The following is a 24,106-nucleotide window of genomic DNA, read 5'->3' as shown; positions in this document are numbered from 1 at the left end:
TTTCACAATTAAGCACTAAAAACTCATTCTAAAATGTTATTAGAGCAAATGGTAAACAGGAGTAAAAATTAAATTTCAAAAGTGTTTTCTGGAGGGGGCTTCCTTCCATTATTGCCTATCTACCCTTGGGCATGTTCACTGAATGTTTGGGCCTTATTTCCTTCATTTGAAAAATGAGGGGGTTGGACTAGAAGATTCCTGAGGTTCCTTCTATTTCTAAAACTGAATAAATATATTTAGTCCTATCATGTTATATTTCATCGCTCTGAAAGGTTATGCTATTTTACTTTAGAACAAAAAATATTACTCTTCTGAAGTTATCAAAAAGGAGTTAATTTTATGCATGGGACAGTAGACAATAAAGGGATGCAAGGTACCAATTTGTAATAAACTGTGAAAAATATATAGGAGTAGAGAGAAGCCTACAGAATACTTGTTTTACCTCTTAACCTGAAACAAAGAAATACATCATAACAGAACTGTATAATTTACAGCCGAAGGGACTTGAGAAACAATACTGTTTACAAAGTTCACCCTCATTTTACAGAGGAAGGAACTGAAGCCAAGTTTGCCAATGTGCCCCAAGTCCCAAACAGAATCTTCATTAACATTTTCATCATACTTGATCAGAAACAGAAATAGGTAAATGACAGGAACTGTATAATATGATAGTATAATGGTACGTAGGGAGCACTTTGCCATGACTTTTTTCCTTTATCATGGAAGCAGCATTTGTCTACCGACATAAATGCTGGCGTAATATATTAATGATACAAATCTGTCATTTTACAGTTGCTCTTTACTGGGTGGATATCCTATTTTGGTGCATTGTCATGTGTACTTAAATAAAGTAAAGTTCAGATCTAATAATCCTTTATTAGCAACAGATTACTTTAATGAAGGGACATAATTTTAGATAAAGTTTGCCCCTTTATTTCTGCTCCCTAACACATACAAAGTTTATATATATATATAAATGTATATATAAAGATACTGGAAAAGTAGTGATATTTAATATCACACATACGAATCCATCAATCCATCTATCTACTGTCCACACTTGAGTTTTCATTACATTTCTAAGGACGCCAGGTGGGGAAGAAAAAGCTAACTCTTTAAATCATGACTCTTTCCCCCTAGAAATTATGGATTCACTAAAATGACACTGGTCCTCTCTGGACAGTTTACCCTAAATCATTCTCCTCCACTGGATTTGCTATTATTATCTATTTTGATTCTTAAAACCTTCAAAGAGAAAAAGAGACAAAATGTTAAGTTTATTGTTTTGAGAAGATTTTACACCTACTTGACAGACTTAATAGCATGAAAGACTTCAAGCATTTTCTCAACAATAAGCAATCGGAGGTTATCAAACCGCTGAATAGCTTCCCGGACAAACTCTAAGACATCAGCAGCCGCTGCTTCATTGTTGTCACTGAGAAACTCCATTAGCTAAAACAAAACAAAACAAAACAAAACAAAAAACCAACAGCAGCCACTGCATAACTCCGGAAGAAAGAGCCCAAGCCAGAAGCCAGCTAATTCAAAGGAATTAGTGTGCAAGCATTTACTAAGCACCTACTGTGTTCCAGGACAGCACCCTGTGGTAGTAAGCACAGATGGCTCACTCACCAGTCCCACATTCCACCCCTTTGGCCCCCCCCAAGATTGACACAGCACTCTTCTCAGGATCATTCATCTTCTCCAGACTCTTTACCATACAGATAAAGAAACTGTGGCTCAGAAGAGTGACATTTGTTAATGGGCACATAGGCAAAAAAATGGCAGGAACAGAATTTGAACCCAGGTCTTAGGGCTCCAAAGAATTGCTTTATCAGGTGAAGAAGGCAAAAGGTCCCACAGCAAGTATTGGAGCAGGCCTTGCTTCGGTCTTCTTCCTCTAAAGCCACTGCTCTTGCCCACATGCCAATGCCATGGTCCCATAAGGATACAAACATTCATTTTGTGCTCAGTGGGATTTCTTTGACATAACTACTGAAAGCAGGCACTGATGGTAAAATATTGTTTTTGGGTGTATTCACTGTTGGGGAAAAAGCATTACTCATTTTCTTACCGCTCACTCACTATAAAAGGGTGGCCAATTTACAACTCAAATACTGTGATGAATTTCTATAATGTCATAAATGAAAATGAAATCACACTAGGAGCCAAAAGTTCCAAGACATAAAAGATAAAATTTCAGAGAATCATAGATTCTCAGAGTGAATTTTCCACATAACTGAATCGTACAGTTCTAAGTACTGAACTTTTTTAAAAACACCTTTCGATGGAAACCTTCTTAAAAGATATTAAAGTAAATCTGCAATATTTATTACCTTTATAATGGTATACAGAGTACAACTTAATCATCTGCTGATGAATCAGGATAACGTAGTGAAATATTATTACCAAAGGAAGAGGATGTCCCTTCCAGCCCTAACGTTCTATGGCCTCTGTGGGCAGTAACAACAGCGATGCTCTCAGGGGCAGACATGTATGCTACCATGGCATCCCAGCACCGTCATTTCTCAGCAGCATCTCAGAACCTCTAGGCTCCCTGCTCATTTCTGCTTCCATGTGTTGTTCAATATGATCTAGGAGGAGCTGAAGGCTGAGAAACCAAGCTTACTGAATCAGTAAGATGAATTGTAAACATAATTCTAAGTCAAAGGCTGTGGGGCTTGAGGATATAGCTCCCTACCTGTGCTGTTCAGAAAGAGCGCAGGTTAGTGGCAGGTATTCTCCTTGCTCCCTTTAAGAGGAGTCGGACAATGTGCCCACTGGAAATATAAAAATGGAAACAGCTGTCTGAGACAGTCAGATTTCACCTACCACCGGAATGACGTTTGCAGCCATGTCTGGAAACCGAACTGAGCAAGAATGCAGCGTGCGGACAAGGAGCTGCCTGTATTTGTCAGTATCTTCATGCTCCGACACATTATTGGTTTTAATCACTTCTTTCTTCAGGACAATCACTAGCTACAAAATCGAATACAGATAAGTCCCCAAGTCATACATTAAAGTATATTACAGTGAATGGAACATGGTAATCGGAGCTTTCTTTTACCTCTTCCACATTTCTGGAAGACACAAGGTCTAGTGCCAACTGCAGAGTTTTCTTTCGCACTTCTAAATCTGGAGTACTCAACACTCTCAAGATGTCCATAACCAGATCCTAGAAAGAACAAGAACTCTGTTTAAGAAGTTTTCCTTTTAAAGAAACATTTTCATAGATCAAATATGGAAACTAAGAATTTTAGTGCGTATGCATTCTTGTCAATATTTTCCAAGAAAGTTCAAAATATGGGTATCTTTTTACTAAAGAAGCAATGTCACAGAGGGAAAGGGCACCATATAAGGAGTCCAGAAACTCCTGCTTTGACCCTGTCGGTGTGATACTGGACAAATCATCAGGCTACTTTGGGACTTGGTTATCTCATCTGTAAAATTAAGGGGCTAATCTCTAAAATAATCTCTAAGAGTCCTTCAGATCCTAAATGTCTGTATGTAACAATGTTAAGTAAACTGCAAGTATGAAGAAGATTACTGCTAAAGGAAGAAAGTTTATCTTTACACGTTATAGAATAAAATCTCAATTAATTAGAGCCTACTTAATCAAAAGTAGAGAAAGGCAAATATCAGCAAACTAGGTAACATCTGAGATGAAAACAAACTTCTAGGGCATGAATACTGTATTTTAGAATTGGCATAAACTCAATTCAATTCAACAGACATTTAAGTGTCTATTATGTACAGGGCTCTAACAGGTAGTGGCAATATAAAGAGCTCGATTCAAATTCAATAAACATTTATTATGCCTGTACTATGTGCCAGAGGGCAGCTAGGAGAAGGAAATGGCAAACCACTGCAGTACCTTTGCCAAGAAAACCCCAAACGGGTCCTGAAACTTTGGACACTCCACATCCTCTGTACTCCCTCAGTCTCCTCTCCCTCTGATCAGGAGGGCTGGAGGATGGAGCACTACATTCCACCCAAAGCTTTCCTTTATGGAGGGCACGGACCCAGACCCCCCCCCCCTTCCAGCTTTATCTTCCTTCATTAGATTATAAGGGGCTGTCTTTCTTTTTCTCATTTGTAGCCTTAGCACAGTGCTTCACACATGTTGTTACTCAGCCATCTCAGTCATGTCCCACTCTCCGTGATACCACTGGGGGTTTTCTTGGCAGAGCTCCTGGAGTGGTTTATCATTTCCTTCTCTAGCTCATTTGACAGATGAGGAAACTGAGGCAAACAGGGTGAAGTGACTTGCCCTGGGTCACACAGCTAGTAAGTGTCTGAAGTCAGATCTGATCTCAGGAAGATGAGTCTTCCTGACTCCAGACCCAGCACTCTATGCACTACTCCATGTAGCTACCAATGGTGGTAAGGAAGAGAGTAAGACACGAAGGACAGACTGTGGAAAAGGACAGACAAAATGCTAAAATAAGTGAGGGAAGGCTTACTGGAGAAAGTGGCCTCTTGAGCTGGTAAGAAAAGATATCAACAGGCAGAGATGTGGAGAGTCCTGAGGCATAGGCCTCAGTTCCCAGATCTGGAAACAACTTGTCTAGAATAAAGGGTGTACGAAGGGATGTACAGTGGGTAAGCCTCAGCTGGTCACTGCTTGGGCCCTGATGTCTCACAGTGACTATAAACAGCAACTGTTTCTGGGCTGCCCAGAAACCCTGAGGGTCTTCTCCTCCCAGACTGATCTTTTCTTTTAACTAGGTAAAAGAGGCCATTCTCTGCCTTATTTCTTACCTAGCCTTAATCACTGAATGGGTGTTACCTCAGTCAAACTGAGACCTGTTAAAGACCTTGGCTTAAAAAGGCCAAGGTCTCCCACTGCATCCAGGGCCATCTCCAGTCATCCAGATCTCTATCATGCCCCTGGACCCAGATGGCTCTGGAGGAGAAAGTGAGGCTAGTGACTTTGCACAGCCCTGCCTCACTTAAATCCAATCCACTTGCAAGTCATGGCAACACCTTACTGATGGCATGGTCTTCTTTGAGAAGGAAGGACAAACAACAGTGGGATAAGGCTGGCAAGACAGAGGGACCATCATGTGTGTGCCAAGTGCTGGGGATAAAATAAACAAACGCTAGACAGTGCCTACCCTTAAGAAGCTTATATTCGAAGAGGGAAAGACAAAATAAAGGAAAGCTGGGAAGCAAAGAGTGAAGGAGATACATGGTAGTAGCACGGCTACAGACATCTCACAAGTGCTCTGGGGGCCAGGAATTGAACAAGATAAAGCCAAACTGGCCTTTTGAAGCCTGGTTTTCAGGTGGGGAGGAAGTGGAAGTAATGGCCTGAGTAGAGAAATGTCTGGGGAATGCTGTGGAGGTTTGGGCCGGGCAGAAGGCCATGGTTGCAGAAGGCCTTATCTGCCTAACTAAACATTCTGTATCACATGACTAATATGGAAATGTTTTACAAGATTGCACATATATAATTTATATCAAATTGCTTACCATCTTAGGGAAGAGGGAGGGGAAGGAAGGAGAGAGAAAAATTTCTAATTCAAAATTTTATAAAAAAATTAACATTAAAAATTGTCTTTATATGTAATTGGAAAAAATAAAACACTATTTAGAGCCTGTATTCCATCACTGAAATGGTTTCAAAATACCTGGGAAGATATGCATGAAGTGATGTAGTAAAGTGAGCAGAATCAGGAAAACAACAGACATAGTTACCGCAATAAAGTAAAGAGCATCAACTGCAAAAGACTTAGGAACTCTGAACAACACAATGACCAGCCATCACGCCAAAGGACTGATGATGAAGCATGCAACCCAACTTGAGAGAGAGCTGATGGACTCAGTGTGGACTGAAGTGTATTTTTTCTCTTTCTTTTTCTTGACTTGTGGGGAACGGGGGGGGGGGGAGTGGAGCGAGTGGGGACTGGTATGGTGGCTGTGGGAAATTTGTTTTGCATGACTACACATGTGTGTAATAAGTTTTGTTTTTCTTGCCTTCTCAATGGGTGGGGGAAGGGAAGAGAGATAATTTGTAACACAAAATAAAGTTGACGTATTTCATTCTCAAGGCACTGAGGAGTTAGTGATGGTTTTTAAGCAAAGGAGTGACCTCATCAGGACTGTTCATTAGGGAGGTTATTTTGGCAGCCATGGGGGAGGTATGGGGGGGGCTAGCACAACAGTACCCGAGATGTAAAACAAAGGCCCAAACAACGGCAGCAGTGGTTTAAGTGAAAGAGAGGTATCGTGGAGGAGACTAACAGGGTTTGACAACCAGCTGCATACACAAGGTAAGGAAGAGCAAAGAGCTGAGAAAGAATCTCTGAAGCTCAGATCCTTTCACTTGTATCCTCGGGGCCCAGTGGGGTGCCTGGAACATAGAGGCCACAAAACAGTCACCCACCCTGGGTGACTGGGGAGACATAGAGCGTTTGGGGAAGAATGAATTAAGAACATCCTGAATTTGAAGTGTCATGAGGACACAGAGGGGACTGACAGGCAGTTGGAAATGTAGGACTAGCACTCAGGAGAGAGGACAGAGATGGACACACAGATTTAGGAGACAAGGCGATGACTGAGACCACAAGCAATGGATGAGACCAAAGGAGACAATGCAGACAGAGAAGTCAGATGAGGACAGAGCCTTCAAGGGACACTTGCAACTGGAAGAGAATGAACGAGAATAAGAAGGTCCATGAAGTCAGAGACTGTTTTATTTTCTATTTTGTATCCACAATGGCTCATGGCAGGTGCTTAAATGAACACTTGTTGAGTAAATGAAAAAGGAGCCAGACTGCTGGGCACAGCAGAACAAAGCCAAGTGAAAGCCACGTCACAGAAGCCAAGTGAGAAGAGATTAGGGAGGCTGTGGTCAGCAGCACCAAAAACTGCCGAAACTGAGAGGATAAAGATAAACCCTCAGCCGTGGGCCTGACAACGAAGGGATCACTGGGGACCACGAAGAGCCGTTTCAGTGGTGGGGAGGCTGGAAGCTGAATGGCACAGGGCTGAGGAGGGGATGGAGGAGGAGGAGGAACTGCAGACAGTCTTTTCTACAAGTTTCACAGTGAAGGTCAGGAGAGCCACAGGATAACAGGAAGGGGGGGCAAGTCAAGGAAAGGGGTCTTGTGGATGGGGAAGCTGGAGCACATCTATGGTTGGAAAGGAAGGACTGAGCAGAAAACAAACGCTCAACTCACAGCCACCACATCACACTGACAACACTTCCAACCCCGGCGGTGTTCACTTGGTCTAGGATTTATACCAACAGATTTAGCAATGACTCGGTTCACCTCTGCTCAGAGAATCCTTCCTCTTCCTTCAAGACATGGCTCAATGAGCACCACCATGAAGGAGGAGGAAGGATTCTATGAGCAGAGATGAACTGAGTCATTCCTACTACATGAAGACTTTCCTGATCCCCTTAGCAGCTAGCATCTTCTTCCCAAATTAACCTCTAGTTAACTTTGTTGTTTAGTTGTTCAGTTGTGTTGAACTCTTCGTGATCCTGTGAACCATACTGTTGGTGGGGTTGTTTTGGCAAAGATACTGGAGTAGTTTGCCATTTCCTTCTACAATGGATTAAGGCAAACAGAGGTTACATGACTTGCTCAGGGTCACACAGCTAGTGAGTGTCTAAGACTGGATTTGAACTCAGGTCTTCCTGACTCCAGGACCAATGCTCTATGCACTCAGCTATCTAGCTGCCTCTTGCAGTTAACTACTTTCTATTTATTTGTATTTATTCTCTTTATATTTACTTTGTATACATTTATACATATACATGGTTCCCCTGCCCCCCTCAAATAACATATACTCCTTGGGAGCTCAGACTGTCTCCTTTCCTTGTATTTCGAACTCTCCAGTGCCTAGCAGGGTCCCTGGCACACAGAATATATTATGTTTGCTGACTGACTGACCGAAAGCCTTTGCCATCACCCAAAGACTGCTCTGAGACCATACTCACCTGTAGCACGCGCTCGTGAGCAGGATGCTCTTTTAGCTCTATCAGTCGATCCAGGACAATGAGCTTTACGTTGTTGTCACTCTCCTTAATAATTAAGTCAATGTAACACTGAGCAGCAGCCTACAGAGCAAAAGCACAAATGTTTAAGAACGTGCTGTGGCAACCCCCAACCACACATACTAGAATGATCCACTCTAGCACCCCCAAGAATCAGAGGGCAGCACAGAGAAACCCTGAATAGCCAGACCAGGCCAGCACTTTCCACTGTGTCACCTCGCTGCCTCTAAGCAGGTCACTTACTGCTGTCTGCCTCAGTCTCCGCATCTGTAAAATGGGGATAATAGCACATCCTTCCCAGGACTGTCATGAAGATCAAAAGAGATCACATTTATAAAGCGCGTTGCAAGCTCCTAAGTGCCATATGATCTACATGCTAGCTGCTGTTATTACCTGGTTTCCCAGTTGACAGAAAATGAACAGCAGCAAATCAGAAGAGGAGACAGAGTTGCTCTAGTAGTCTGGGAGCAAGGGTGCAAAAAGAAAAACCACAAAAAAACGGTACATAAAGACCTGCAGAATCAAGCAGCTCAGCTCCCTCAGCACAGGGGCAGGCCTGCAGAGGAGCTCCAGGCCATCCAGGAGGGAGAAGCCAGGCTTCAAAGCCCTCCTCATACACCAGCTAGCACCCCAGGGCGAGCCCCTCAACTGCCTGTTTCCCCATTTACAAAATGGGGGCAACGGCACTTGTACTGCCTACCTCAAAGGGCTGTGGTGATGAGAGTACTCTGCAAACGTTCAAGTGCTATGGAAACTTGAGTGACTTTTATTATCATGGCCCAGAATACTCAGAAAATAGTTAAAGTGTGGTCAGTACACTGCTTAAGGCAGCAAGCAAATCCAAGATTCATTCTGGAAAGATTTGCATCCCAAATGATTAAAACATAAAACAGATCTCAGTGTTTAAAGAGAAACACTCAGCTATCCACAGAACCTGAGCATCCAGAATGACTCATTCCCTAAGACCTTTGCAGACTTGCTCTTTCACTATATTTCTTATCAAAATTGAGGACAGATGGAAAAAAGTGACTAGTTAAGATCATGAATCAGAGCTGAGAAAGAAACCATCCAAGACTTTAAGCCAACCAATGAAAGCTTTTCTGTAATCCATCTAAAGAAAGCTTTTGAAACCACCTCCTGTAAGGAGGAATGTTGGTATGCCCTGAGGATACCATCTCTCTTAGAAAGTAGACTAATGTGGGAATTCATTTTGACTGTGCATATTTGTTACAAACATTTGTTTGTGGGGTTTTCCACCTTTGGGACTGGGGAGAAGAGATAAGAGAGAAGAAATGCTTAATTGAAAAAATAAAATAAAAGTTACATAAAAAAGACAAAGTGAAAAGAATCACATCAGGTAAGGAAATGGCATTATGTAATCCTTATTCATTTCATGTCCCATGAATATGAAGCGCACTGTACCAAGTGACTGTAAACTCAAAATTCATAAGACATCTCATTTTTACTCAACATCATTCCAAAAGACACAGATGGCTTCAATACCTTGACTGCTGTTGGGGCACTAGAAAGTGTAACTAAGGTGCCGGCAGCTTCATACTTTACTGCAGGGCTAGATGACTGCAATAAATTATAGATGCAACGAATAAAACGAGCTCTTTCTGATGGATTTGCATGGCACACCTAGAGGAAAAAAACAGCATGGTTTTAACCAACACTAGGTTAAACAATACTTGTTCATACAATCAGGAAGTTCCTATAGGACTTGATCCTATGAAAGATCACCTTTAAATAGGATTTATATAAAGACAACAGAACGGCCCATGCAGTAAGAGACTGTGGCAAACAACATATTTAGTAACTTTTCAAGAGGATATTTTTCATTTAGACACTTACTTTGTATAAAGACTTTTATATAATATATTGGCTATGGAAAAGCAAATTTTTGTAAAATCTAACATATTATTGAAAGGTGAGCCCTTATTTAAAACAAATAACCACTCATTAACTTATCTGCTTTATAAGACTGGGTATTTATTTCAGAATTTGTTTGGTTGTAAGTAAGGGACCAGTCAAAAAAACCCCATTAGGCCATCATGGTCTAGAAATTATTTTCTATTAGGCAAAGAGGGGAGTCCTAGATAGCAAGGAATCCTACTCTCAGGAAATCTTCTGGCTATCCTAAACTACCATTATGTTAATGCAAAACAGCTATTTACCACTCCCCACTTTCAAAAAAAAACCAAGAGTTGAGCTATTTTAATTTGGTAAATTAAAATTTATCCCTTTCTTACAGAGATATTTTCTGAATTGTTCAGCAAGAACGGGCTAATTAAGCATTTCATTTAAAATTTCAAACTTAGCCTATTTCTACTTTTTACAACAATTAACTAACAAAGCTAAATCAGTAAAGTGAAGTGTCTCTGGCAAGTATTAGATTCTCTTAACCAAAATGTGACTCTGAGCAGAGAGCTGTGGAAAAATTTGAGGTTCCCAAAAGATGTGGTGTCATAGTCAAGTAAATAAATGCCTTGAGTTTTACTCCAAGCCCAGTCTGCAGCAATATGGCTGCTTTTAAAAATGTCAACTAGGAGTTGACCTAGAAGTAGGCAGGTTACTTAAAAGGCTGTTTTAAAGTAAGTTTTGAGAATCTGCTTTAACATGATGTAGATGTTCTCCCTTACCTTATAAATCAGTTCAACAATGACCAACTGAAGAATGTCCCCAAACGTTTGAACTTGATCAATGCAAGTACTTAAGTAATCCAATGCTCGATCCTAAACAATTGAAAAAAGAATAACATAATGCCACTATTCAGAGATGGTTTGTAAAATCCTGTTAGAAAAATAATTTTCACTTTACTCAAATTGGGTTCTTAGGCCTAAAGTCAATGAAATGCCAAAAATCTCAAGTGCTGCAAATGAAATTATCTTGATTATTTTAGTGTATGAACCACTAATGATAGAAATAATTTTGAATAAAGCTTTTGGTTCTAAGCTTCATTTCGAGCACAAGAGAAAAAGTACTTCACCTGGTCAGCATGGATGAGCATCATAAATGCATTTCTTTTACAACTTGCATCTTTCTCATTAACCAGGAAGTCATGGATGAGTTCAGGAGCATCAGGTATAAGATGTTCAAAATTCCTTTAAGTAAAATGGTAGAAAAACAATACTGAGACACTGAAAGAAAACTCTCTTACATATTGCTTCAGTCCCAGACTAGACTCCATGGGCCCTCCAAATGTTTGCCCCAATTGGGTCAGCAGCAGGTACCATAAACCTATGTTAGCATCTTGCATAGCAATCACTGAATTTTACAGCTGGAAAGGATCTCAACAGATAATGTGATCTCCAACCACTTTAATTTTACATGTAATGAAACTGAGGTCCACAGATTGGAAATAGCTTCTCCAAGGCCACCCTCCTGGCAAATGGAGGCAGAACAAGCTTGGAGCTCTCTTTTCCAGTCTGATGCTCTTTGAACTAAGCTAAAGTGCTTCATTTATTTAATAACTGCTCCTTACCTTAGTAAAATGTTATAACAGTAAAAGACAATTTAGCTAGGATTTTATCAAACAGAAACTTCTTTCATGACTCACACAATTTATGAAGGTAACGATAAGCGGTGATCCTAAGGTTCTACAACATGCTCAAGCACTTTCCAGACAGTAATTCCAAAATCAGTAATTCATCAACTATTAGGGATACAGCAGAGAACCAGGAAGGAAGAAAAAAAGGTACCTAAACATAAAAATGTTCATGCTCTAAAGTCCCTCCCTCCTCAGGGAGGGTGTCCCCAAGCCCTATTCTGAACTGTTTTCCTTTCACTTTACTCACAGTGTCACTTCTAGAGGCAGGCTCACAGCAAACAAGAAGTGAGAGAGTCCGGCAAAAAGGTAGGAGGCAAAAAATTCCAAAAGCAAAGACACTGGGATTGAAGTAGGAGAGGGACAAAGAGCTGTCCGCATGGCCCCAGAACATCCTGTGCCACACAGCACAGCCCTAGGCAGTTAACTGATGGTCAGAATATTGATTTGACACCAGCTCATGGGGGTTTTCTGTATCTAGCAAGGCTCACCCAATTCTATAATACACCCACAAACAAGGAGTCCTGAGTGAACACACAGATCCTCAAGTGCTCTGAAGGGGTAAAGCCATGGGCTTTGTAAAAGACAGAAGGGAAGACAAACGTAAGAACTGCATTATACTCTTGTGAAACAAACATTCTCAGAGTGAAATCTGTGCCTATTATAGAATGTATTTTTAAAACATTATATTTTTAACTAATTGAATATAGTTTACATTTTATTTGAAGATTCCCCCTCCCCCCATATTTTATATGTTGAGTGTTAGTAAACCTATTTTAAAAGTTGCCTAAGGAGGGAAGAAAGAGCCAGTACTAGGCTTTGTGTGGGAAGAGAAAAGGCATCTAACACTGCCCAGTGCTCCCAGAAGCGAAGAAATGAAAGATGGTGTCAGCTCCTTTTCCCACTTACTCATGCCTGTGCCGCAGCAGAAGCATGAACATGTATGTACCTGTAGATGGTATAGATGGCAAGGACAGCATTCCTCCGGACATAGCTGTGCCGATGCTCCAGGCAGGCCCGGATAGCCGGCATCAGAGGCTCTAGTAACTCAGCTTCTTTCAGTTTGCAAAGAAAACGAAGAGTGGACCCCCGAATAAACTCGTTGGGGTGCTGAAGATCCTGAAACACAAATTCAAACAGCAGATGCTTTCTTTTTTTCTGGAGCCCTCATTTTTTAAAAGGAAATGTGCACCCCTCAAAGTCTCTTTTTCAAAATGTTAAAGCCACCGAAGAAGTTTTTGATGTCTCAATGTTTTGAAGGAAGAGTATAGGAAAGAAGAGTTTGACCCCTTTCATATCAAATGGAACATGTTGGCCTCATTCTTATTGCTGCTCATATGAATTAACTTATACGTTTGTTATCTATGTGTCTATAGTGTAAGATAATTTTATAAAATCTCTATTGTAAGTACCTTATTTTTTCATTCATAGTATGTACACCGGGAATTTCAGCAAAGACACAAGAAATGAATTCATTTTGGAATAAAATGAATTTTCTCATTTCACAAATAGAAATCTAGTTCTGAATATAACAACATTTTCTGCTCAAAATGAAATTTTAAGGAAATGACAACTAATTTTTTAAAAAATCATTCAGAGAAAGGAGCAAAAACAGAACCAAATTCTAGCCCCAAAGCAAAGTGATTTACCTTTCGATAAGCATCACACACAAGGATCATTTCATGTAAAAGTCGACCATCTGGAGTTGTTTTGGGAACAATTTCCCAAAATACTAGTAGTAATTTTTTAATGGTGTGATCCTGGAGAGGCAGCACAAAGCGAATGATGGTCATCAGAAGTCCAGGAAGCTTTTCACCATTTAGGATCATAATAATTACTTTCTTCAAAGCCTCAGTCTTTGACTTCACATCTCCCTTTTCTAATTAAAAGCACAAGTTAAAAAGAATGCATAATAATAGTCTTAGGAAGAAAATTTTAAAAATAACAACCAAACAAAAAATGTCAAACTTCAGCCAACAAAGCCCAAAATCTGTTTCATGAAAAGTTCAAGCTATAAAGACCTATGATAAATACCAAAAACGAAAGAGTCTCACGCAAATGAAAACACAAACTAATTAGTGACAGGGTTCTGGTACAGTGGAAGAGGCTCAGACTGAGAGCTGGCAGATCTAAGTTCTAGTCTTCCCTCCAACTACTGATTTAGGCAAGACCTCCTCCCTCTTTTGTTCTTAGCTTCTTCATCTGTAAAACAGAAGCAATGGTATAGATGACTGGGAAGGGCCCTTTTGTAGTCCTAACATACTGTGACTTTCAGTAGAAAGGTTTGTTTCAATGTGGGCAAGCCCTTATTTTTCAGAAATCTGTGAAGATAATAAACTGCTGATAATCACAGCTCAGAAACTGAGACTGATTAGAGAGAGTTCCATGTAGCAACATTCAATGAAGTGGGGGCTTTCCTTCTCCTTTCCTCCTCCCTCAGCTATGATCCTGAATATAAGAACTGTTATGTACTGGTTTGGCACTATGGAAGACACCAAGTCCAGAAAATATCACTGATATCTTTGTTTTTCTATAATTTGTGTTTATTTTGTTCTTGAATTTTTACTACTATTTATAAACTAGCAAAACTAAGAGATGCAAATTTCCTTAAAAATCGTCAGTAGCTTACTGTTCAATTTGTAACAAAAAAATGTTGGGAAGTTTTCTCACTTTGATCAAGGCTAGATGTGCCTTTGTCATGTATACCCCACTGCTTCTAGTTCTGCTCTCTGGAATCAAGAACAAAAAACTGCCCCTTCCCAGAACAGAAAGCCCACTCTCACGAGCCACACCCTTCCCTCCCCAAGTTTTTTCTTGGAGATACACACAGATTACAGGATCAGAACTTTAGTAAAGCAGGAAAGAACCTCAGAAACCATTTAGTTCAACATCTTTCATTTTACACATGAGGAAATGGAGGTATGGGAAGGCTACATGATTTGCCCCAGGTCCCCCAGGCAGTAAGCACCATAAGCAGGATTTGTACCCAGGTCCTCTGACTTCAGGGCCAGGACTTCCACCTTTCCCCAGTTGAACCCATACTCATATGGAATGATCTTAAGGCCCTTCACATCCTAGCTGCCACATTCAAGGCATGTTCCAATCTATCTTTGTAAAAGGTGGCCTGTAGACTTACATTTAATATTCCAGATGCGGTCTGACCAGGGCAGAATACACTGGAACAGTCATTTCCTTATCCCTCTGTTGTGCATATCCCAATGAAGTCTAAGATAGAAGTCATTTTATTGGCTGCCATATCATCCTGGTGACATATCAAGTGAGCTTGCAGTCTACTAAAACCCCAATTCCTTTTCATATGAATGTCTATCTAGTTGTCCCACACAGTGCCCAGCAGGGGGCCTCCCCTCCATTTCATGCTAGGGAAACCATTTTTTTTTCAAGCCCAACTGTTTCAAACTTTATTCCTATTTAAGTTTCAGTAGAGTATATGCAAGATTCTACCCTGTCAAGGTACTTCTGAATCCTGACTCTCATCCAGTGAACTTTCTATTCCTTTGTGTCATCTGAAAACCTGCTAAGCATGTCACGTCTGCGTTCATCCAAATCAAGCGCAGGACCACTGTTCCCCGGGGTACTAGAAAATGCCTTTTAAGGTGACATCAAACCATTAATGACTAATTTTTACATACGTCCACTCAACCAATTCTGAGTGCAAGAACAGCGTGAGAATTTGTTCAACGCTCTACTCATCTATCTCAACCTCAGAGGGAAAGGAGTATTTCCCTATTAGCCACTTGTAATCTGTCTTTTCCAAACTAAAGATCATTTTGCTAGGTAGAGAAAAGAGAAGTAAAATAAGAGTTACGCAGCTCTGCTGTCTCTCTTCCTCTATCACTGACTCACTTACCAATCCTATCTTCTTAGATATTCCACTTTTCCCAAATATGACTTTAAAAAAACCCACCTTTCTGCCATTCTTCACCTTCCTTACAACTTTAGCTCAATCTGAGTGTTAATGCTCTTGACACTATTCTTTTTCTTTTTTTGGGGGGGGCCCCTAAGCAATGGGGTTAAGTGACTTGCCCAGGGTCACACAGCTAGTAAGTGTTATGTGTCTAAGGCTGGATTTGAACTCAGGTCCTCTTGACTTTAAGGCCAGTGCTCTACCCCACTGTGCCATCTAGCTGCCCCGACACTATTCTTACAGGACTGTGCCACGTTTTTATATTTATTTTTATATACAATTCAAGATGTTCCAAACAGAACTCATTATCTTTCCCCAAAACCCATTTCTTTTCTGAACTTTCCTATTACTGTTGAAGGTACCCCCAAATCTTCCAGACAGCCAGGTCTGAAACCTTGGTGTCATTTTTAATTCCTCTTTTAACATATCAAACTGGTAGACAAATTTTCTAATTTCTTTCTTTACAGTATCTCTTCACCACCTTTGTTCAGGACCTCATCACTTCTGGCACAGACTACTGAAAAAGTCTTCTAACTGCTCTCCTCTGTCCCAGGTCTCTCTCCACTACAACCCATCCTCCAGAGCTGCCAAAGTGATTTTCCTAAAGAGGTGGTAAGACCGTATCTCACATGCACCCGTGCCCCCTCAACAAAATCCAGTGGCTCTCTGTTACCTTTAAGATCAAATACAAAGTTGTTTTTTGGGAATTTAAATCTCTTCACTGTGTAGTCCCTTGCTCCCTTTCCAGTCTTTTTACATTCTACTCTCCTCTATACACTCTATGATCCAGCCCTACTGACACATTTCCTGTCCTTCACACATAACAAGCCCTTTCCATGCCTCTGCACAGGCTGTTTTCCATACCCACATGCTCTTTCTCCTAACTTTCAACTCTCAGAAGAACACCTGTCTTCCTTTGACTCAGCTCAAGCACCAGCTACAAGAGGCCTTTCCTGGTACCCCCAGCTGCTAATGCCATTCCTTCTAAGACTATCTCCCATCAGCTGCACGTTCATCTTATGTGCACTGATTCATATGTATCTCACCCCATTAGAATGTTAAGCTCCTTGTGGGTAGGGCTTGTTTTTGCTTCTTTTTATTCCCAGTGCTTAGTCCAGTATTGGCACATAGTAAACACTTATTTAGTAAATGTTTGATGATTGATTGAACCTGTATTACCTGTGCTTTTTTTTTTTTATCTTTTGCACATGTCTTTTAAAAATTCACTCTGGTTGGTAAGTTCCCTCTGTATCTACACCAGTCTCTTTAGACATCTTCCTCCTTATGAAAACCATTTCTCTTTGGGTCTTTAGAATCTTATTCTCAGAGGTTCCTAACCCCTCCAAGTTCCTATGCAACCTCCCCAGTAGATTTTTAAGCCATGGGATCCTATTTGTCTTTGATCTTAACTCTGAAATCTATTTTCCCAAAATCTAGGGTAAATGTTATACTATTCTCCTTTATCACGAATTCTAAGATTGAGTGGCCACATTCTCCCAAGGTTCCCAGCATGTCCATCTCAGTATCAAGTTACTCCTGCTAGTAAGAATCAGACACATAACAGAAATTTCTCTTGCTGAATTTTGTTACGTTTTGAAGAGTGAAATTATAATAATGGCAAGTCAAGAAATTATTGGCTGCTCTGCTTTTGGAATCAATAATTCTAACAGACATCTAGATGACTGACCTCTCCCTCTTCCCCACTACTATAACGAGCTTCTGCGCCATATGATCCATTTCCTGCACTGCTCATCTATTTCTCCTTTTTATCTTGGTGTTCTCTAGTAGACTCTAATGACAATGATATCTTTGTCCCTGTCTGTTGTTCTTCACCCAAACAAACTCTATTATGCTTCTCCCATCTAGCTCCTGGATTTCCTCACAAGGATACATATATATATATATGTATATATATTTACTGGATCTATGAGATCATCCGTGTGGAAGTTCCTTCTATAAATGCAGATCAGCAACTGTTCTGCGACTTACAGAATTACTTGGGGCACTGAGAGGTGCCAGATCTTGTCCTGGGTCACATGGCTACCACTTGTGTCAGAGGCGGGACCTGAACCCAGGTTCAAGGCAATCTCTTTATCTGTCCTTTGTTGTGAATAAGAGAAATGCTTCCAGAGCCATATTCTAGTTATAAAGACTTGGGTGTAAATCTCATTCTGCTACTTACTATAAATGTATGGTTTAGATGGGTCATTCCACACTCCTCTGTGCCTCAGTTTCCTACAGTTTCTGCAGAGAACTGAGGCAAATGAGAAAGCAGAAAAAACAAAGAACTTGGGAGTTCAAAGAAGTTTGTGTTCAAATACTTTCTTTGACATTTATTATTTGTATTACTACAGAAAACCTAAGTCTTAGTTTATCAATCTGCAGAAAGGGATAATGATATCTGTATCTATATGATGATATAATGATATAATGATACCTATACTTATATTTCAGTGTTTCACTGGGGTTCAAATCACACGCACACACAAATATACATATAAAAACTGCTTTGTAAATTTTAAAAGTGCTATATAATGCCAACTAATGTTGTTATTATTGCTAAGTTTCCTTCTAGCCCTAAATCTTAATAGGTGAGAAGTCAGTCTCCTTTGGTTTAACTAACATAAGAAGACCACGCAAAGGCCTCACAAAGAGACGAAGACAATCCCAAACTTGTACCCACCATCATCAATTACCCATCACTTCTTAGTAAGAAGAGAAGATCTCTAAAAATTAAGGCTGTGTTTTGTGGGAGGAGAAAGGGAATAAGCATTTATACAGCTCCTACTATGTGCCAAAGCACTGTGCAAAGCACCTTACAAATATTTCATCCACAGTCCATCTCTTACGTTCTCTTTACATTATTCTGATAGATCATGACCTATTTTAAAATTTCAATCCAATTTAAAAAATATTTGCTAAGTGCCTGATATATGCAACATACCATGTAGGTGCTGGAAATTTAAACAAAGAATAATACTTGCAAAGCCTCAGCATAAGAGAATTTTCAGTAAGACAGACATTCACAGAATGTTTAGAAGCACTTTTACTACCCTATTTATGCATGGTTTTCTTCACATAAAAACCCTGAACTAAAACCCCCTACGTTAGCCTTTCTTTTATGCCTTTTCATGTTGTGGTGGTGACCACAGGTTCACAAAGGCCATATCAACAAGATTCCAGCTCTGGCTTACCAAGGAGAAAAGTTCTGAAAACCCAGTCTTCTAATGCTTTCTTTCATTGGAAGACCAGCTTGGCAAGGTTCAGAAAACACATCCTCAGAAAGTTAGGCAAAATATAATCAACTTTTTCATACACAACAACTCATGAAGATGGTACACTAAACTTTAGGGCGGATTGTGAGCTGTGCTGACAAAGGCAGTCTCCACAAAGATGAAATCATGGATCTCTTCCACTGAAATAAAATAAAAATCTATGCTTCCAATTATAAATTAGCTTCATAAACAAATATGTCCACATCAAGGTTCCCCATCCTTCACTTACCGAGGTCATTTTTTAAGATAATTTCAGATGGTGGTTCTGAATCCATTGGTACGTTAATTAACGTATAGCATACATTTTCTGCAGCAGTCATGGTGTTTGGTTATGGGTACTCCACAATGTAAGTATTTTTGTTGATAAATATCAGAAATTCTAGAATAAGTACAAGATATCATTACTTAAAAGTTTCAACAAGTCAATAAATTTAATCCTATAAACAAAACACTCAGCTCTGCTTAATAACTTCAAAATGGTCTAAGACTGGCTGGGTATAGCACTGCATGCCTGTGATTCTTGTTACTGGGGAAGTTGAGGCTGGTGGACTGCTTGGGTTGGGAAGTTTTGACCTAAAGTCAATTGGGCTTCAGCACTAAGTTTGGCACCAATATGGTGAGCCTTTGTGGGGGAGAGGCGAGGGGAAGAGCCACTCGGCTGCCTAAGGAGAGGACAAAGTGGCCCGAGTTGGAAAAGCAGCAAAATTAAAGCTTCTGCACTAATCCATGCTGGGATTAGACTGTGTGTGGCCAACGCATTTCCAGCCTGGGCAAGGTAAGGAAAGACAGTCCCAATTTTTGATAATAACCATAACCTAAAATTCCAAGGAAGTTGTTTCACTGGAATGAATATGGAGTCACTTAAACAATGTGCCAAGCATTTGTGTACAGAGCCTTGTACTCTAAATGTATTAGTTATTTCTCTAAGAGAAAAAAGAGAAACAGTTTCCGCCCAGTCTTGCCTCTGATACACACTATGTGACACTTGCAGCACTTTACAAAACTAAGGTTAAGCTGCAGAGAAGGTGCCAACTAGCTCTGGCAGGGGAAATTCCCCCCCAAAAACGACAAGGCCAGTCCCTATTCCCCTATCTTGTCCTAACAGATTATAGTCCATTGTGATACATACTGGGTTAGCTCTAAGGCAAATGCTGGACTTGGGGTTCAGGAGACTTGGGTTTCCTTCGTTATGTTATGGCTCCTTCCTTTACAAACAGTGGGACCCCAGACCCATCACATTTGCTTTCAAAGGCTGTTTCCACGTCTGTAAAATGAGGAATATTTTTCTTCTACCTGCTTTCCCTTTTTCTTCACCTACTTCAGGGTGGTTTTGAGATTTCAAAGTGCTAAAGGAACAAGGGATATTCAATCAGTCAACGTGCATTTATTAAGCACCTGCTGTATGTCAGGCACTGTACTGAGAGCTGGGGATATGAAAAAAGGCAAAAAGCAGCTAAACATCACACAGGAGAGAATTGCGGAGGGAGGGCCCTGCGGTGAAGGAAGGCTGCCTGCGTGGCTGGGACTCGAGGGAAGCCGGGGTACAGGCGAAGAGGGAGGGCATTCCAGGCACAAGGGGCGGCCAGGGAAGAAGCCCGGGGTCAGGAGATGGAGGCCAAAGCGGGACAGGGGGCCGGGAGGGGTGACTCCGGACCAGACGGTCTCCGGCTGCTCCGCCCGGCCTGGGCAGGGACGGCTGCGGGTCAAGCCCCGGCTTCCCGGGCCGTCTCAGGCCTGCGAAAGTAAGTACCCCCAGGGGCGGGGGTCGGAGGCCTGACAGACGCGCCCCCTCCCCCAGTCCCGCCCCAGCCCCCGCCTCGGCCTGGGGGGAGGGCTCCGAGGACAGGGCCGAGCAGGCCCAGGGACGCGACCCCGCCGAAGGCCGCCCTAGGCCCCCTGCCAGCGGAGCGGCGCGGCCCGACCTCGAGGCGCCGCGGCTCGGACGCCGGCCCAGCCTCGACCCCTACCCGCTACCTGGCCCGGGCGGTGACAGCGGCAGGCAGCGGCAGCTGCAGCGGCGGCGGCGGCGGCGGCTCCTCAGAATCCGGGCTGACGTGGAAGGAATGAAGGCCGAAGCCACCTAGCGTCTACGGCGGCCCGGAGAGGACACGCCTCCTCCGGCCGCGCAGCTTCGTGTCTCACGTCCTCGGCCCCGCCTCAACCCCTCCCCGCTCACGGCGATTGGTGAACCCCTGGAGCCTTCCAGGAAGTCGCCCCCTGCTGGGCGGCCGCGCATTCCCGGGAGCGCTCCAGTTAGGCTGCAGCTCAGCTTCTCTGCCACTCTTGGCCCCAGGAAGTTCTGTTAGACCCAATGCAGTTGTGTCTGTGTGACCCTTGCAGCCCAGCACTGTTCTGGGCACTGGAGAGGCCCAGAGCTGGGCTGAGAATAACAATAATAATTATAATATAATGTAATGTAATACATAACATATAATTAATGTAATGTTATATATATATGTATATATATATATATATATATATATATATAATATATCATATAATTGGGCAGCTAGGTGGTACAGTGGATAAAGCACCCTGGAGTCAGGATGACTAGCTGTGTTGACCCTGGGAAAGTCACTTAACCCTGTTTGCCTCAGTTTCCTCATCTGTAAAATGAGCTGGAAAAGGAAATGGCAAACCACTCCAGTATCTCTGCCAAGAAAACCCCAAATGTGGTCATGAAGAGCCGGACATACACTGAACAACAGCAATAATATAATTAATACATAATACAACATAACAAATAATAGAAATCTACCAACATAACATAATGTAACATATATAAAGAATGATATATAGACAACAAAATACATAATGAACATAATATATATGACAATAAATAGAAATAATATAAATAGGGACCCTTTACATAGTGCTTTACAAATGTTCTCTTTGCCCTCATGAATCTTGCACTCCAGGTGGGGGAAATGATAGATGCTGGACCTGGAGTCAGCAAAGTGTTTCAATGGATAGAGCTCTGGGCCTGGAGTTGGGAAGACTTGAGTTCAAATCCAGCTTCAGATACTAGCTGTGACCTTGGGCAAGTCACTTAACTTCTGTCTGCCTAGTTTTCCTTACCTGTAAAATGTGGATAATAGTAGCATCTACCTCCCAGGGGTGTTGTGAGGATCTAACGAGATAATATTTATAAAGCACTTTTGCTAGCAACGATGACGTTAAGGGATACACAAGATCTAAGGGAGAAGTCATTATGAATCCTGGTGCAACTGAGAAGATGCATCTTCTTGGAAGAGATGGCATTTAAGGTTGAGCTTTAAAGGATGAATAGGACTTGAAAATCAGTAGAAGAGATGGGAGAGAAAGCATACCGGACACAGAGAGAGATAGAGAGCATCCTGGGCAAATATACTAAAGTGAGAGAGCACAAGGCAAGAGGAACAAGGGGGGAGGAGGGTGTAGGGAACTGACTAGTTTCCCTAGAGCTCAGAATGTGTGGAGAGACATAGTATGAGATAAGGTGGAAAGGTAATTTTGTACCAGGCTACAGAGAGCCTTGAATGGCAAAGAAAGGAACCCTATGTTGGCTTGGAAAGACATAAGGTGCCCCTGATGTTATGTGAACACATATCCTAATTCAGTGTTCTAAAAAAGATTGGTCTGCACATTATTGGGAAGAAGCCTTAGAGGTTATTTAGTGCAACCACAATTCCATAAGGAATTCCCTCCAGACATCCCCCACCAAGTGGGCATCCAGCCTTAGAATGAATGAAAACCTCCAGGGAGTGAGAACTCCCCAGCTCCTGTTGAAACCCAGTCCACTTCAGTCCCTTGTGAACCGCTCTGATTGTCAGGCAGTTTTCTCCTAATGTTAGATCTGCCTCTGCAACCTCCATCCATTTGATCTCTGAAGCAGAAGTGTTATTTCCTTGTGCAAATGACGTTTTCAAATACTTGAAGACAGCTGTCTTGTTCTTTTCTCTTTTCTTCCCCCCAACACCCCCAAGCTAACCATCCCCTGTTCCTTCAAACAATCCTCACATGACATGATCTTGAAGCCCTTCAAAAAGGTGCTCTGCCTCCTGGGGACACTCTCCAGCTTGTCAATGCCGTTTGGACACATGACGGACTTTTGAAAGACCTGGCGATGCTTAGGTAGGGGCAGAGAAGATTTAAAGGGGGCATGGAAGCTGCTTTTAGGTAGCCGGAGGGTCACCATGTGGACAATAGATTAGACTTGGTCTGCTTTGTTTCAGAAGGCAATATAAGGAAGAAAAAACTTCCTAGCAGATCTACCCCAGAGGGGAATGAGCTACCCTGAGAAGTCACAGGTTTCCCTTCACTGAGAGTCCTCAAGCACAGGGTTGTGATTTTGCAGAAGGTATTTTGGGTCAGATCTGAATTAGACCAGATGGACTTTGTGGTCCCTTCCAGCTCTTTGCGTCTGTACTTCTGATCTCTAAAAATCACTTCAATGTCGTCAGCGTGTTTAATGATCTATAAAGTGAAAGATTTGGATTAAATACTCTCTAAGGTCCCTTAAATATGACCCCATCTACCTTTCTTTGTTTAATATTTTGTAGTATTCCAGTTTACATACTCCAAGTCTAACTGGACTACTCACCCTTTTCCTTTCTCACCCTAGCTCCCATTTTAGGATATTTATATGTCCTTGAAGATCACACCTACATCCCTATTGGATGAAATCCTTCCTTTCCTTTGACCTTGCACTCAAATGCCTCTTACTGCACAAAACCTTTCCTTATCTCTCCAGTTGTAAGGGATCTCTCCCTCTTAAAATCTCTTACAACACCCTAGTTAAACTGTTTTATGTATTTAAACACATTCTACCTTACTCCTGATATAGGACAGCTAGGTGGCACCTGGAGTCAGGAAGACTCATCCTCTTGTGTTCTAACCTGGCCTCAGACACTTACTAGTGTGTGACCATGGGCACATCACTTAACCCTGTTTGCCTCAGTTTCCTTATCTGCAAAAGAGCTATAGAAGGAAATGGCAATCCACTCCAGTATCTTTGCCAAGAAAACCCCAAATGGAGTCACAAAGAGTCGGATGCAGCTGAACAACAAATGTATTTGCTGTTTATATCATGTCTGAGTCTTCCCTGCTACTAGATATGCAGTAAGCTCTTTTAAAGCCAGAGAATGTTTGATATTTGTGCCCTCTGCCCTTAGCAATCAATCAATCAGTAAACATTTATTAAGTACCTCCTATGTGCCAGGCATTATGCTAAGCGCTGGGGATACAATAACAGGTAAAAGACAGTCCCTACCCTCAAGGATCTTACAATCTAGGCCTTTGCACATATTAAGTGCTTTTGTGGAATGAGTGAGTGAATAAATAAGTAAAATAATAATAATAATTACTAACAT

The 24,106-nt window shown here is 41.6% G+C and overlaps 1 protein-coding gene across 8 annotated transcripts in view; it reads right to left on the bottom strand.

The window, feature by feature from the left end:
* COPB1 (coat protein complex I subunit beta 1) overlaps positions 1-20,864 on the bottom strand; it is a 32,192-nt gene extending 11,328 nt beyond the window's left edge. The window contains exons 1-12 of one of the 8 annotated variants that reach the window (XM_021005411.2): positions 20,723-20,864; positions 19,885-20,101; positions 18,985-19,134; positions 13,205-13,434; positions 12,505-12,674; positions 10,998-11,112; positions 10,651-10,743; positions 9,512-9,649; positions 7,952-8,071; positions 3,068-3,175; positions 2,833-2,979; positions 1,307-1,452 (exon numbers count right to left, since the gene is read on the bottom strand). In XM_021005411.2, coding sequence (XP_020861070.2) covers positions 1,307-1,452; positions 2,833-2,979; positions 3,068-3,175; positions 7,952-8,071; positions 9,512-9,649; positions 10,651-10,743; positions 10,998-11,112; positions 12,505-12,674; positions 13,205-13,434; positions 18,985-19,075 — 1,358 coding nt within the window. In that variant the 5' untranslated portion in view covers positions 19,076-19,134; positions 19,885-20,101; positions 20,723-20,864. Of the gene's footprint in view, positions 1-1,306; positions 1,453-2,832; positions 2,980-3,067; positions 3,176-7,951; positions 8,072-9,511; positions 9,650-10,650; positions 10,744-10,997; positions 11,113-12,504; positions 12,675-13,204; positions 13,435-18,984; positions 19,135-19,884; positions 20,541-20,722 lie in introns of those variants that run through there. The other 7 variants (XM_078148615.1, XM_078148617.1, XM_021005410.2 and 4 more) reach the window with 7 other exon arrangements.
* Between the last annotated feature and the right edge of the window lie 3,242 nt (positions 20,865-24,106).

Source organism: Phascolarctos cinereus, unplaced genomic scaffold (genome assembly GCF_003287225.1).
Source record: "Phascolarctos cinereus isolate Bilbo 61053 unplaced genomic scaffold, phaCin_HiC Scaffold_9;HRSCAF=440, whole genome shotgun sequence".
NCBI classification, from domain to species: Eukaryota; Metazoa; Chordata; class Mammalia; order Diprotodontia; family Phascolarctidae; genus Phascolarctos; species Phascolarctos cinereus.
This window is presented reverse-complemented; position numbering and strand designations above follow the sequence as displayed.